At 34.6% G+C, this 12,246-nt stretch overlaps 2 protein-coding genes and 1 non-coding gene across 3 annotated transcripts; 2 read left to right on the top strand and 1 right to left on the bottom strand.

Moving 5' to 3' along the window:
• The first annotated feature begins 2,684 nt into the window (after window positions 1-2,684).
• On the top strand, window positions 2,685-4,303 carry LOC111486213 (cysteine-rich and transmembrane domain-containing protein WIH2-like). Its single transcript, XM_023133260.1, has 3 exons — window positions 2,685-2,860; window positions 3,024-3,207; window positions 4,062-4,303. Exons 1-3 carry the CDS (start codon window positions 2,809-2,811, stop codon window positions 4,105-4,107), a joined length of 282 nt encoding a protein of 93 aa, XP_022989028.1. The 5' UTR covers window positions 2,685-2,808; the 3' UTR covers window positions 4,108-4,303.
• Window positions 4,304-6,215: 1,912 nt separating this feature from the next.
• Window positions 6,216-7,493, bottom strand: LOC111486161 (LIM domain-containing protein WLIM1-like). The gene is made up of 5 exons (XM_023133188.1): window positions 7,224-7,493; window positions 7,046-7,142; window positions 6,860-6,903; window positions 6,672-6,755; window positions 6,216-6,594 (listed from the first exon to the last, which is right to left on the bottom strand). Exons 1-5 carry the CDS (start codon window positions 7,359-7,361, stop codon window positions 6,361-6,363), a joined length of 597 nt encoding a protein of 198 aa, XP_022988956.1. The 5' UTR covers window positions 7,362-7,493; the 3' UTR covers window positions 6,216-6,360.
• A 2,345-nt stretch (window positions 7,494-9,838) lies between these two features.
• TRNAQ-UUG lies at window positions 9,839-9,910 on the top strand. Its single transcript has one exon. It is a non-coding gene; the product is annotated as a tRNA-Gln (tRNA).
• The last annotated feature ends 2,336 nt before the right edge of the window (window positions 9,911-12,246 follow it).

Raw genomic sequence — 12,246 nt, 5'->3', positions numbered from 1 at the left:
ACACAATCCACCCCCCTTCGAGGCCAGCGTTCTCATTGGCACTTGTTCCTTTCTTCAATCAATGTGGGACCCCACCAAATCCACCTCCTTCGAGGCCCAACGTCTTTACTGGCACATCGCCTTGTGTCTACCCTTTTTGGGGAACAACCTCCTCTCTGGCACATAGTCTGATGTCTAGTTCAGATACCATTGTAACTTTGAAAAACACGTTTTAAAGCCTTGAGGGAAAGCCTAAAGAGAACAATATCGGCTAGCAACGCCCATTGTTTCAATATACAAAAGGTTTGAAAATTATAATTAAAAAAAGAAAAGAAAATAAGGGTCAAAATTTTCAAAATAATATTATATTCCATAAAATTCCAATCCAATATTATTGCAAGTCAATAATCTTGTCACTTTCTTCATTTTTTTTCCTTTTTTTTTTTACTATATAATAATGATTAGAATAAAGTGTAAAGATCTTCACAAAACAAAATCAAGGGATTCATTTTATTTTTATAAAAAAAATTATTATTTGGAAATAAAATTTTTAAACCTTAAAATTCAGAATTTACTTCATATATGTTGAAACTAAATCTCACTTCAAAATTTTCAAAAATTAATAGAAGTATACTTCATTTTTGTATTTTATTTAAAAATATTAATAATACCTTAAATATATTTCCGTATGAACAAAGGTGAGAAAATAGAGAATGAAGGTGATCCCGAGGATAGAAAATCAAAGTGAGAAATGATTTATAAGGTAATAAACGATGTAAAAATCAAGGAACCAAGACCAGATATGAACGAAGGTGATCCCGAGGATAGGATGAATAAAAAAGACCTAAAAGATCTGAAAATCACTACTTATAACACTGAGGTGCACATTTCCATTCGATGACTTAATCATATGAACTTCATATTTAGATGTATTTTACTTTAAAAATCACGACTCTTCACAATGATATGATATTGTTCATGAACATAATTTACTCAAAAAAAAAAAAAAAAACATGATTTTCATAAAGCATCATAATCAAAATAATAATGCAGCCACGTGGTTTAGGTGTATATGAAGATGGGCTGAGCTGTAAAATCAACATCTAATCATGTGTGGTGCGCCCCACCCATTTTATTGTACGTTTTCTTTATTATTACCGTCAAAGTTAATCTAAATATTTCAATGCATCTGGACCGTTGATTTTTATGCCTAGGTCGCTGACGTGGCAGTATTAGTTTCTTTGATGACCGACATTCGTTTTATTATACAAATTTTCATAATCTCCCAATAAAATTAACCTTTAAATCTTTTCAACATTTATTTGTTTTATAATCCTTACATTTTTTCTTTTTTTTTTCTTTTATTTGGAATATTTGTAAAACTAAATTGATAATTTAATTTAATTTAATTTAATTTTAAGTTTTTTAGTTTACTTTGTAATAAATCTAAATAATTATTCTAAAATAAATGATTTAATAAAATTATATAAACTTCTAATAGTACATATTTAGTCCATTTGTATTTTTAAAAATTAGTGGAGTAAATTATATTAAATGAGATATACTTATAAATCTTATATTTTATAATAATTTATTAATAAAACAATAATATATCTTAAAATTTAATCTAATTTTTATTTATTAATAAATATATTATAAATAATATGGTTAAGTATTTGAGTTTGTAGAACCATTAGTATTAATAATTATTTTTTAATAAATGATTTTAATAAAATCATACAAAACTTCAAACATATAAAAAAAAATTTATAAACACGGTTAGTTAGACGAATGACTCTCCAAAATGATATGATATTGTACACTTTGAGCATAAGCTCTCATGACTTTGCTTTGGATTTACCAGAAAGTCTTTACCTCGAAAGAGTATTATTCGATTATAAACTCATATCATTTTCTAAATTAGCCGATGTGAGACTTTCATCATCCAACACCTCCCCTCAAACAAAATACGCCTCCCCTTAATCGAGGCTCGACTCCTTTTCTTTTAGAGTCATTTGTTCGATATTTGAGGATTTACCAATCTATTGGCACGACTAAGATTAGGGCATGGTTCTAATACTATGATCATGAATTTATGATCAAAGAAGACTCTCTTCATTGGTACGAGGCCTTTTGGGGAAGCCCAAAACAAAGCCATGAGAGCTTATGCTAAAAGTGGACAATATCATACCATTGTGGGGAAGAGTCGTGTTCGTCTAACAACCGTTACACGATTATTTTTGGATGAAAACGTTAATACTTTAACTCTAAAAATTCACTTTCAAAAGTGTTGAAAATAAAAGTTTTCAAAAGTTTTATTAATACTCTTCAACTTTTTAATAAACATTTAAAAGTACATAAAAAAAAAGATAATTTATGAAGGGTTGATAGATGAATTTTGTCTATAATTTTTTTTTAAAAAAAATGAATGATGATGTTAATCATATTTTTAAAATTTTATGAGTATTTTTTTTTAATAAATATACCTCGGAAAATATTATTTATATTATCAAAAAAAAAAAAAAGTTAAAAAGGATATTAACGGAAAATTATTTAAAGTATTTTTTTTCTATTAATTTAGTTAAAAAAAGTTTAAGAATATAACGAAATTCGTTGTAAACTACTAACGTAAGATTTAAAAGTTTGAAGGAGGGAATATAAAGAATTCAAACTCGAAAAGAAATAAAAAAGAAAATAAAAAATCCGGACCCAAATTAATTCTTTATTCAAATAGTTTTCATAGTTATAGCTCTCTGGTTTCTCTGTTTGGCTACTAATAAAATCCATCCGATCGCTCAAGAAATCTCCGAGAGAAAGAAGCGGAAGAAAATGAGTTACTACAACCAGCCTCCGCCTCCCGTCGGCGTTCCTCCGCCGCAAGGTAACATCTAAACCAATGCTCTTAGTTCTGATGCTTTTTCTTGAATTCCTAAGGTTCAAATCGAACGGATCGTGCTGTATTTAAGTAAAAAACGGTCTACTCTTTGTTTTCGTCTCGCTTTCGCGCTTCGATTTGAACGGATCGTGAATGTCGACGATTTTAGGTTATCCGCCGGAAGGTTATCCGAAGGACGCTTATCCGCCTCCAGGACATCCGCCGCCGGCTGGTTATCCTCCTGCTGGTTATCCACAGGCAGGATATCCGCCTCCGGCTTATGGACCGGCGTACGGTCAACCTCCGCCTCAATATCAACAACAACGGCAGGAAGTTGGATTCCTCGAAGGCTGGTAAGTATTTGCTTCTATTTCATTTTGATCTTCCTTGATGCGATTCAAACTGCGTTTTTCGAAATGAAATTGAGGCGATGCGTCTTTACGGTTAGAAAATAGAGAATGAATCGGTGGTTTTGCGGAGGAGATTGTTAGTTTAGGAAATAGTGTTTGTGTTGGCTTGTAGTGTTAGTGGATTGATTGCTGTTTTGGTGTTGAGGAATTTGGAAACCGTCGAGTCGTAAAAACTGACACAGGTTGGAAAGATATTGCTCACATGAACAGAGGCGCAGATTTCGGTGATTTGTCGAACCCTTTTTCGTTTCGGTGGAACAAAAAGTGCTTTTCGTTTTCTTTCTTTTTCAAACAAAAAATGCGTTCCAGAAGGGTCTTTTTGTCATTTTCAAAAATTTTGAATTTTGTGATTTATTTATTTAAACCTCAATTTTTTGAAATGAAAATTTTAGACTAACTATACACAAAATTAAAATTAGTTTCGGTGCATTTTTTCGAGTACGTAGAACTAGATTCGAGCAATTTTAGAGTTAAACTTAGAGATGTCCACTAGACATCTGCCCTGGTCCATAGTCTCCACTTATTTTAATTTTCATCCCGTAAATTTCTCGATTTATTTATTTTTTCATTATAATTTCTATTAAAAAAATGTAAAACATCGGAATAATCTAATAAGCACAAAACACCCGAATTCCAATATTACAATAAATCTAATAAATCTCTAGCCCTGTTTAGCTGAACTCTCGTGTTCATAGTTCATAATTAAATAAAGATTTTTACTATAAAAAAATTGGAATAGGGAAGATATAAGAGAAGTGTAGTTTAGAAGTAATTAAAAGTGTGTGTGAAATTGACAGTGTGGCTGCTCTCTGCTGTTGCTTCGTGTTGGATGCTTGCTTTTAAGGACAGAAGCAGGAAGCTTTTTGTGAGTGAGTGATCATATGGTGTATGAAATTTTAGTTTAATATCCAATGTCGCAATGGCTTTATCTCTATCTTTATATTCTTATTTATACCAACTCTATTTAAATCTCTTCATATTTCTTGAACCTTGCTCCTCAACTATATATATATACATTTTCAGCATTTATTATCTTCAATTTACATCATTTTTATTATTATTGTTTCTTTTGTGCTATGCTTTTCACTAGTGCATGTCTCAAGCAATGAGATGTATTCGAATGCAATAAAAATTAAATTTAATGTCTATGGTTCAATGTACGTTGTTAACATAACTTAATTCTGCATAATTGAGCATGTCGGGTTGACGAATTGTTAGGTGAGAAATTCCATATCAACTAATTAAAGGAATAAAAATAGAGTCATGAGAGATTATATTCAAAGTGAACAATATCATGTCATTTTAGAGGTCTGTGATTCAACAACATGGTATCAAACTCATGCCCTTCTCTTAGTTAACCCAATAAAATCCTTAATGTCGAACAATTGTTCTAGAGCTCTAGAAAAAGGAGCCGAGTCTCGATTAAGAAAAAAAAAAAAAAGAAGAAGAAAGAGAGTGTACTATAACGGACTAGTATTCAACACGAATAGAACTTAAAAGGTTGAACACGGTGATAAGGACCATTGATGTGGTTGATTGCTATTTTTCTTGCTCTTATTGAATTTTCTCTTTCTCTCATTGGGCAAGCACAAGATTATATAATAAATCATAGGTCCAAAAACAATATCCTTAAGATAAACATTCTTTTAATGAAGATAAACATTTGTTTTTATAAATAATCACTTTTAATCTCTCCATTCATTTATTTATTTATGAGAAACCTAAATAATATATAAAAGACTGGTATTTATTGTTGTAGAGATCTGATAAAATAAATAATCACGTAAATAAAAAAATAATAATAATAATAGAAAGGGAAGACGTGAGGATGTGCCTGAAATTGGGGCTTTTTGGGTTGGTGAATAAGCTGGAAAGAGGGGAATGAGTGTGATTGTGACACGAAAGTGTCCAACATTGGTTCATTTAGGGACACTGTTAGATGAAAGTTTCCCACATTGGTTCATTTAAGGAATGGTGTGACAGTGAACGAGAAAGAATGTTGAGCATTGACAATATCATTAATCTTTCACGGTTAGATGAAAGTGTCCCACATTGGTTCATTTAGAGAGCAGAGATTGTGACACTGTTAGATGAAAGTGTCCCACGTTGGTTCATTTAGGGAATGGTGTGAGGCTTTTTGGGGAAGCCCAAAGCAAAACCATGAGAGCTTATGCTCAAAGTGGACAATATCATACTTTTTCTATTGGTTTAAGGCCGGAGTATGTTCGACTTGGCTTTGAACTAGCATTAGCACCAAATCTGTCTCCTGCTCTCCTCTCTCATCAAGGAACTCCTCTCTCATCGAGGAAGCCATTGTTGCATTCATTGTTGCATCGTTGGTCTCTCCACTGCATGTGACGTTTGACTCGCGTTGGAAACTACGTTCAGCCATTATTTAAAATTCAGTGAATTGAGACTCAAGGATGACTTGCAACTGATGAAACATGACACTAAACTTGTTGTTGAGTCTGCCCGTACCTTCAATACAATACTGGTTCCTTCGTAGACTTGGGTCTTTAGCAACACCCCACATAGGGCATGTAAGTACACTAGTTCCTTAGTAAACTACAAACCCATGTAAGTCACTCGCTTCATTTAGCAATGGTCAAGGTCGATCCAAATATGCCATATGGAGGGCATGCTTGGCCCACTTTAACATGCTTTGTGAGATCTTAAGCAATTTTTTCTTGAAATTTCATGGGTTGTTTTTGTGGATAGTGACTTGTTGGAAAAGAGTTCATATATTAATTCATGGCATGCATGGATGAAATTAAGATGGTGAGTCAGAGGAGAGAATGAATGGATGAAATTATGCAAAATACACCGTTTATTCAATTAGCAGATATTGTCAACGTTAAGTGCATGATTTTATTACCATATTAAGAACCACGAATACAAGCTCTAATCACTGGGCAGTGAGGGATAAATGATAATGGAATTGTGAACCCAAATTAATATGAAGGCTCATAGATTAATGAAATAATGTAGCATTAGCGTTGGAAGAACTGACTTCCACAGATAATTAAAGACCCCTTTAAACAAACAGGAAAACAATAAAATCAAGCACTTTCTTGTGTTGTTTGTTCCAATTTCAAACTATGATTCAGCTGCAATTTCCAGTGAAGCACCTAATTTCATTGCCACTGAATTGCTCTTTTGGCGCTCAGTTTCAAGCTGGCTGTAATTGCCCTTCTCCTTGAACAGTTGGATGTGGTGGTGCTTGCAGTATAGCTTCCCCTCATGTGCTATGTAGTTTGATGGGCTTATTGTGCACCCTCCATGGCTGCACTTGAAGCAGCTCTTATGGTACGCCGTCCCGTTCACCGTTACCTATTCAATCCCCCACACGGTTATTTCATAACCCTCTCTAACCTCTTAGTCAAGAGTATATTAGAATCAAGTAGTACCTTTTCAAGGGGATAAACCGTCTTGGTACACCCTGCACATTTGTCTCGGGTTCCAGCAAATAGGTTCGACTTCGCATTCGCTTTCTGTTCAATAATCCAATCCAACCCAACTCAATCCATTGGTAATAGTTCCAAAGCATGTTAATTTTAGTCATGAAAAAGTAGATTACAAAATGAAGAAATTATACCTCGTTGTCTGTGGGCTTTTCTATCTTCACGATTTTTGGAGTTCCTAAAGAAGAGGAAATTAAATTTTAGAATTAGAATATTCATTGAAAGTTGCTTGTCAAGCGAACAAGTGAGCCGTGATCGGGTCTCGAGTAATAAAATACATTTGATAACGTTACGACTATAAACAAATAAAGAAATATTGCCTTCAAAGCTTTTGTCAAGGCTGCCAGTTCTCTTGAAGAGTTGATCATAGTGAGGCCTGCAGTACAACACTCCCTCAAACGAACAATAGTTGCTAAGCTGCAAAATCAAAAAGTTCATAAGACGACGTTAAAATGGAGTATGAAGATTTGAACCTCTATGATGAGAACGTGTAATTACCTTGAGAGTTCCCTTGCAATGGTAGCATCGGAAGCAAGCCTTATGGAAGACCCTATTATCAGCAGTAAGCTTATCGACAAGATAAACGGTCTTGTCACAAGCCATGCACTTCTGTGTGGTTCCTGAAAAGCTAGCCATGGCTTCCTTTAATGTACCTCACAAGGGTTCCCTGCACCGTCCCTTTGAAACACAATCGATCGATCGACCGAACGAACAAAACCGACACGGAGACGGAGACCTGGAGAGAGTGGCTGTGTGGCTATGCCAATGTCAATGCCACTCTCTTGTTTTATTATGTGTTGTGAGAATGTGTTGAAGGGATGTGTATAAATAATGAAAGAGGTGAAGAGATAGAAGGTGGAGATTAGTGATTCAAACCTTAATTAACGATAAGCCAATGGATATTAAACTAAATTTTGGCTTAAATTAGAAGATAACTAATTCAACGCTAAAATGCCCATATTATTAGCAATAATCTCTCAAATTAGTTTGAAGAATATGAACGGTATTTTTAAGATTATTATGAATATCAAGAATATTCGGCTGTGAGTGTTCGATAATATTTTAATTATTAATGTAACATAATATAAATATGATTTTTTTTAATAATTAAAAAAAAAACCTCAAAAATCTAACCCAACCCGAAAATAGAGGGTTAGGTTGGGTTGTGTTGTAGACTTTATTTTGGTTGCTTGAGTTACCAACTTGAAATTTTAGGTTGGTCAATGCACACTCTCGGTGTGTTGAATGATGCACCGACCTTCTCGGTCGCATCATGGCACTGTACAGTCTTGCCTTCATGTAGCTAGATGGGTGCCACTTGAGAGTTATCCTTGTATGTCTACGTTAGTTAATTTTAAAAACTATAGAATATAAAATAAAAAATTAAGAGAGATAATTAACGAATATAAAAATAAACTTTTTAGATATTTATAATATATTTTATATATTTACATCCAAGAGAGCATTTGGTCTAGTGGTATGATTCTCGCTTTGGTCTATTGTACAGAAACTAAAATTTAGAAGAAGTTTGAGCTAATTTATCAACTATAAAATGATATGTATGCAATCTGGAACTCTGGAACTCACATCTAAGGCTTCTTTTACGTTCCAAGCAATATAGTCTAAGTCATAAACATGATGTATTGGAGAAGCTGTAGGGATTTCTTGAGTTTTTGAGTATGAGGACATCGATCTTTTATTCTTAATGGATATGGGACTCGTGTTGGTCTTTTACTCGTTTCTTGTTTTTAGAACATTCTATTAGTTTCTTGGGTTCTAACGTTCTTAATTTTTTAAGCATAGGTCATAACATACCTTCTTAAGCCCTACTAAACTCGATCAAAATCGTAAATTATTTATGTCCTTGTGCATGTTCATTTATTAAAATCGTAAATTATTTGAAGGGTGTTTGGGCTTAGAAATATCTTAAAGTAATTTAAGGGCTTTTTGGTCATTTTACACATAAGCCTTGCTTTAGCCTCTAAAAGCGTTCCAATTAATTTGAAACTTTACATAATCCTTGATCATCATGAAATAAGGTCTATTACAAAATTTTATGTTACTTGGACGTCGTTAATGTCTTGAACCGAAAGTAACCGTCATAGGAGCATTTTGGTAATTTCTCTTTGTTTCTTTGCTTAGCCACTTATTCTTATCCAATAGTCACCGAATATAAACTAATTTCAAATATACCCTTAACGTGTCAGATCAACTTAAAAATTTCATGGGAAGTGAGTTTATTTTAACGTTATTTGATTCTCGAGTAAAACGTACGATTTAGGCTCCGTAGCTCATGATTCTTTGACTTTTTCTTTCATATTTCCTTAATTTCAATGCTTTAACTTAATGTTCCTTCTTACCACCCAAGGATTCCTACGAGTATTTCTTAAGAAATGTTTAAGATTGCTACTTATCTCGTCGTTGGTGTTTGAGACCTCAGTTCTTGAGCCTTCGATACCTGAATCGCTCCATATTTTCTTTGACACACAGTTAGGTGGGGATAGAATGTGAGTGGTAGCCTTCTCATGTTCCTTGGGAGGTAGCTGGCGAATCCAACCCACAGGCCATGTAACTGCCCGAGGTCGAGGGCTCTATCCCCTGTATGTGCCAGCTCCACGGACTACCTGCATGATCATCACCTTCCCATAGGACAGATCCACCGTCTGACTACCCACATGATCAACTCCCTCCTATCTCACGGATTCACTGGACAAGATAATCCAAAAAACTATCAAGTTACACGTCCTTAACCTACCTCACACCTAGCTCAATGGTACCTGAAAGGGAAGTGGAAGCTCCACAAACACTAAATCAGCTACTATAAGCCTACATGCTACCTTAGAAATATCCTCTATTGTTTTTCCTCCTCTAAGACAGATTTTTGCCCTAGATGCTACTCTACCCATATTTATCGATGCAGTAATTCATTTAATAAATAGAACTTTATGGATAAATATCTAACTTATGGCTGCTTTTAAGTAGATTTATTTTAATAAAAAACATAATTAAATCTAGAATAATCAAACTTTGTATCTGTTTGAAACTAATTATCATGTGAGCACTAGGGTGTGAGTTAACAGATAAAAACTGGGAAAATTTTTATAAATATATATGGTCCCATGGTCTAGTGGTTAGGACATTGGACTTTGAATCCAATAACCTGAATTCAAATCTCGGTGGGACCCTTTCTTTCCAGATATTTATATGATACAAACTTGTATACAAGTTTTATGAACATTTATGGTCTCATGGTTTATAGATCCGACCCCCAAATCTTATTGTGTGATAGACAACCTAAAATTGATTTTCGCTTTGGGTGTGAGAGGTCTCGAGTTCAATTCTTGCTATGCTTCACATGGATGACTTGATGCATAGGGGTGGAGAATTTTGTTAGGGTTTAGGGAAGGAAGAAGATAGCACATATTGTCCTCTTTTGGGCGCGTTCACCTCTCCAACTGATTCCTCTAGACCTACTTAGAGGATCGAGGAGAAGTGATATGGGCTATTTTGGATCATCCGACTTCTTCAAGAAATAAGCAACAACATAAGTTTACACTTCCTTTTTTTGTTCCAATCCTTCTCCAATAGCCTTAAATCCCTAATTATTTGTTAGGATATTGAAATACCTATCTCCTTGCTTGAATGCCTTAATCTCTTTCCTTCGATCCTTTGGATCTTAAACGAACGACTTAATCTCATTTCTTGTATTACAGTTTGTAAAGACCATATAAGTGATATGAATGAAAAGGTAGTCCCGATGCATTGACTAGGTTGGGCATCGATAAAAGCCTTGAGAAGCATCAATGCAGGCTAATACGAAAGATTAGAAAATAAACTCGGCTGAGTGTTAAAGGGTGACATGGTTCACCAGTGCAATAGAGTTCTGCAGGGAGTCTGGCAGACTTAGAGTACATGATTGTAGATAGAGAAAAGCAGACAATAGATTTTTCAACGCCCGAATTAAGCTCAGAAAGTCAACAAACAAGTAAGCAACCACATAGTTGCAAGTTTTAAGAAATATTTGAAGGAGCCGATTAGAACTTTGAGCAAATGATTAGAAATCTAGATAGTTTACCGTTTTGTACGGTACTTCTTACAACTTTTCTAAATTTTCCTCCTTGCCTTAATTAATTTTCTACTATTTGTTTAAGCATGTTGAGTACGTTTATATATGTTTATAAAGGTATGATTTAGGGTTTAGGGTAATACTATGTGATTTAGAATACACGTTATGAGTATATTAGATCATGTTCTATTGTTTTACGTTATTATAGTCTTTGAATCTAGTTTTGGATTCTAGAGAACATTGGGTTAACTAGGTATCTTGCAGGAACGATTAGGGAGAAACCCCCTGTTCGTAAACTAGCCAAGAATTGTTAGGATCTACTTGATACATAAAGTTCAACTCAACTATCACCCATAAAGAATCCCAAGAGTCATAGAGGGTCTGAGGTAGCTACAATTGAGTCCTTGCCTCTCCTGCTTTTACCAAAAAAAAAAAAAAACAAAAAAAAATTAGTGCCCCTTTTTATTTTTTAAGTATTCGTGGCGACCTGTGATTTGAGACATCGACAATTGGGTTGTTAATTATGTATCAATACTTTAGTGATCGATAAGATATCTCCGTTAATCTTGCATGCATGTTTAGATTATGTATACTATACTCTAGGTGATTGATAGGATAATTTCCCTAACAAAGCATGCATAAGAGAACCAAGCTAAGACTAGGGTATTAGAGCTAAAGGTGTTTCAAGTTGACCTAGGTCAATACGTTTTCAGTAGATATTGCACCCAAGGATCTGAGTGACAATCAGAGGTATAGACTAGTGTGCAGCAAGAGAGTAGATTACCTTGAGGAGTTGGTCCAAGACGTCTTGGAAACAAAAGAAAATTTTTAAATTTCCTAGATGCCTCTAAGAACCTAGTAAACCTCCACAACCATCCAAGAATGACAAAGGTAGTCTCCAAGCCGTTAGAAGTATGTATGGTGTCATCAGTTTAATGATGTCATCAGGACCTCTGCTACCCGTTTCCACTTTAGTACCAGTATTGTGGAGTTAGGCCGTTTAGAGTAGTGCGCCAAGATGACTAGTTGCCCAACTTTGTTGAAGAGACGTGACATTAAACCTGCCCTGAAAGGGGCGTGGAACCATACAAGTTGACTTTGTAGCTGACAAGTAAAGGGGGGTCGCTCCCCCAACCTTGAGTGACTATATGGTCCTCTGGGAAGGGTTCGCCAACTTACCTCCTACAGATGACAAGCAACCTAGCACACGCCATATTGTCCCAACCAAAGAGAGAGTTTTAGGAAGTATTGCCTCAAACAAGGACACCAATTATACACCGTTTAGGCAAAACAAATTACCTGAAGTCTAAGAACAAAAAATTAGTTCACCCCTGAGATGAGATTTGTCACCCAAAAGACAAACAACACCAGAAATTGGTGAAGAACTTTCCTCTCACCTAGAATGGCTACGTGAGCAGCTAAAGTACCGCTCATAACTTTGAGGCATCGCAGATG

The sequence above is a fragment of the Cucurbita maxima genome, unplaced genomic scaffold, assembly GCF_002738345.1.
Source record: "Cucurbita maxima cultivar Rimu unplaced genomic scaffold, Cmax_1.0 Cma_Scf00011, whole genome shotgun sequence".
NCBI lineage: Eukaryota > Viridiplantae > Streptophyta > Magnoliopsida > Cucurbitales > Cucurbitaceae > Cucurbita > Cucurbita maxima.
The sequence above is the reverse complement of the archived record's forward strand: the minus strand, read 5'-3'. Positions and strand labels throughout refer to the sequence as shown.

Bases quoted from the DNA above. Each gene is read 5' to 3' on its own strand.
- LOC111486213 (XM_023133260.1), top strand. From the start codon at position 2,809: ATGAGTTACTACAACCAGCCTCCGCCTCCCGTCGGCGTTCCTCCGCCG. The intron at 2,861-3,023 runs GTAACATCTAAA...CGACGATTTTAG, and splicing joins CGGCGTTCCTCCGCCGCAAG to GTTATCCGCCGGAAGGTTAT. The intron at 3,208-4,061 runs GTAAGTATTTGC...TGAAATTGACAG, and splicing joins GTTGGATTCCTCGAAGGCTG to TGTGGCTGCTCTCTGCTGTT.
- LOC111486161 (XM_023133188.1), bottom strand. From the start codon at position 7,361: ATGGCTAGCTTTTCAGGAACCACACAGAAGTGCATGGCTTGTGACAAG. The intron at 7,143-7,223 runs GTAATTACACGT...TTGATTTTGCAG, and splicing joins ATTGCAAGGGAACTCTCAAG to CTTAGCAACTATTGTTCGTT. The intron at 6,756-6,859 runs GTATAATTTCTT...ATTATTGAACAG, and splicing joins AAAAGCCCACAGACAACGAG to AAAGCGAATGCGAAGTCGAA.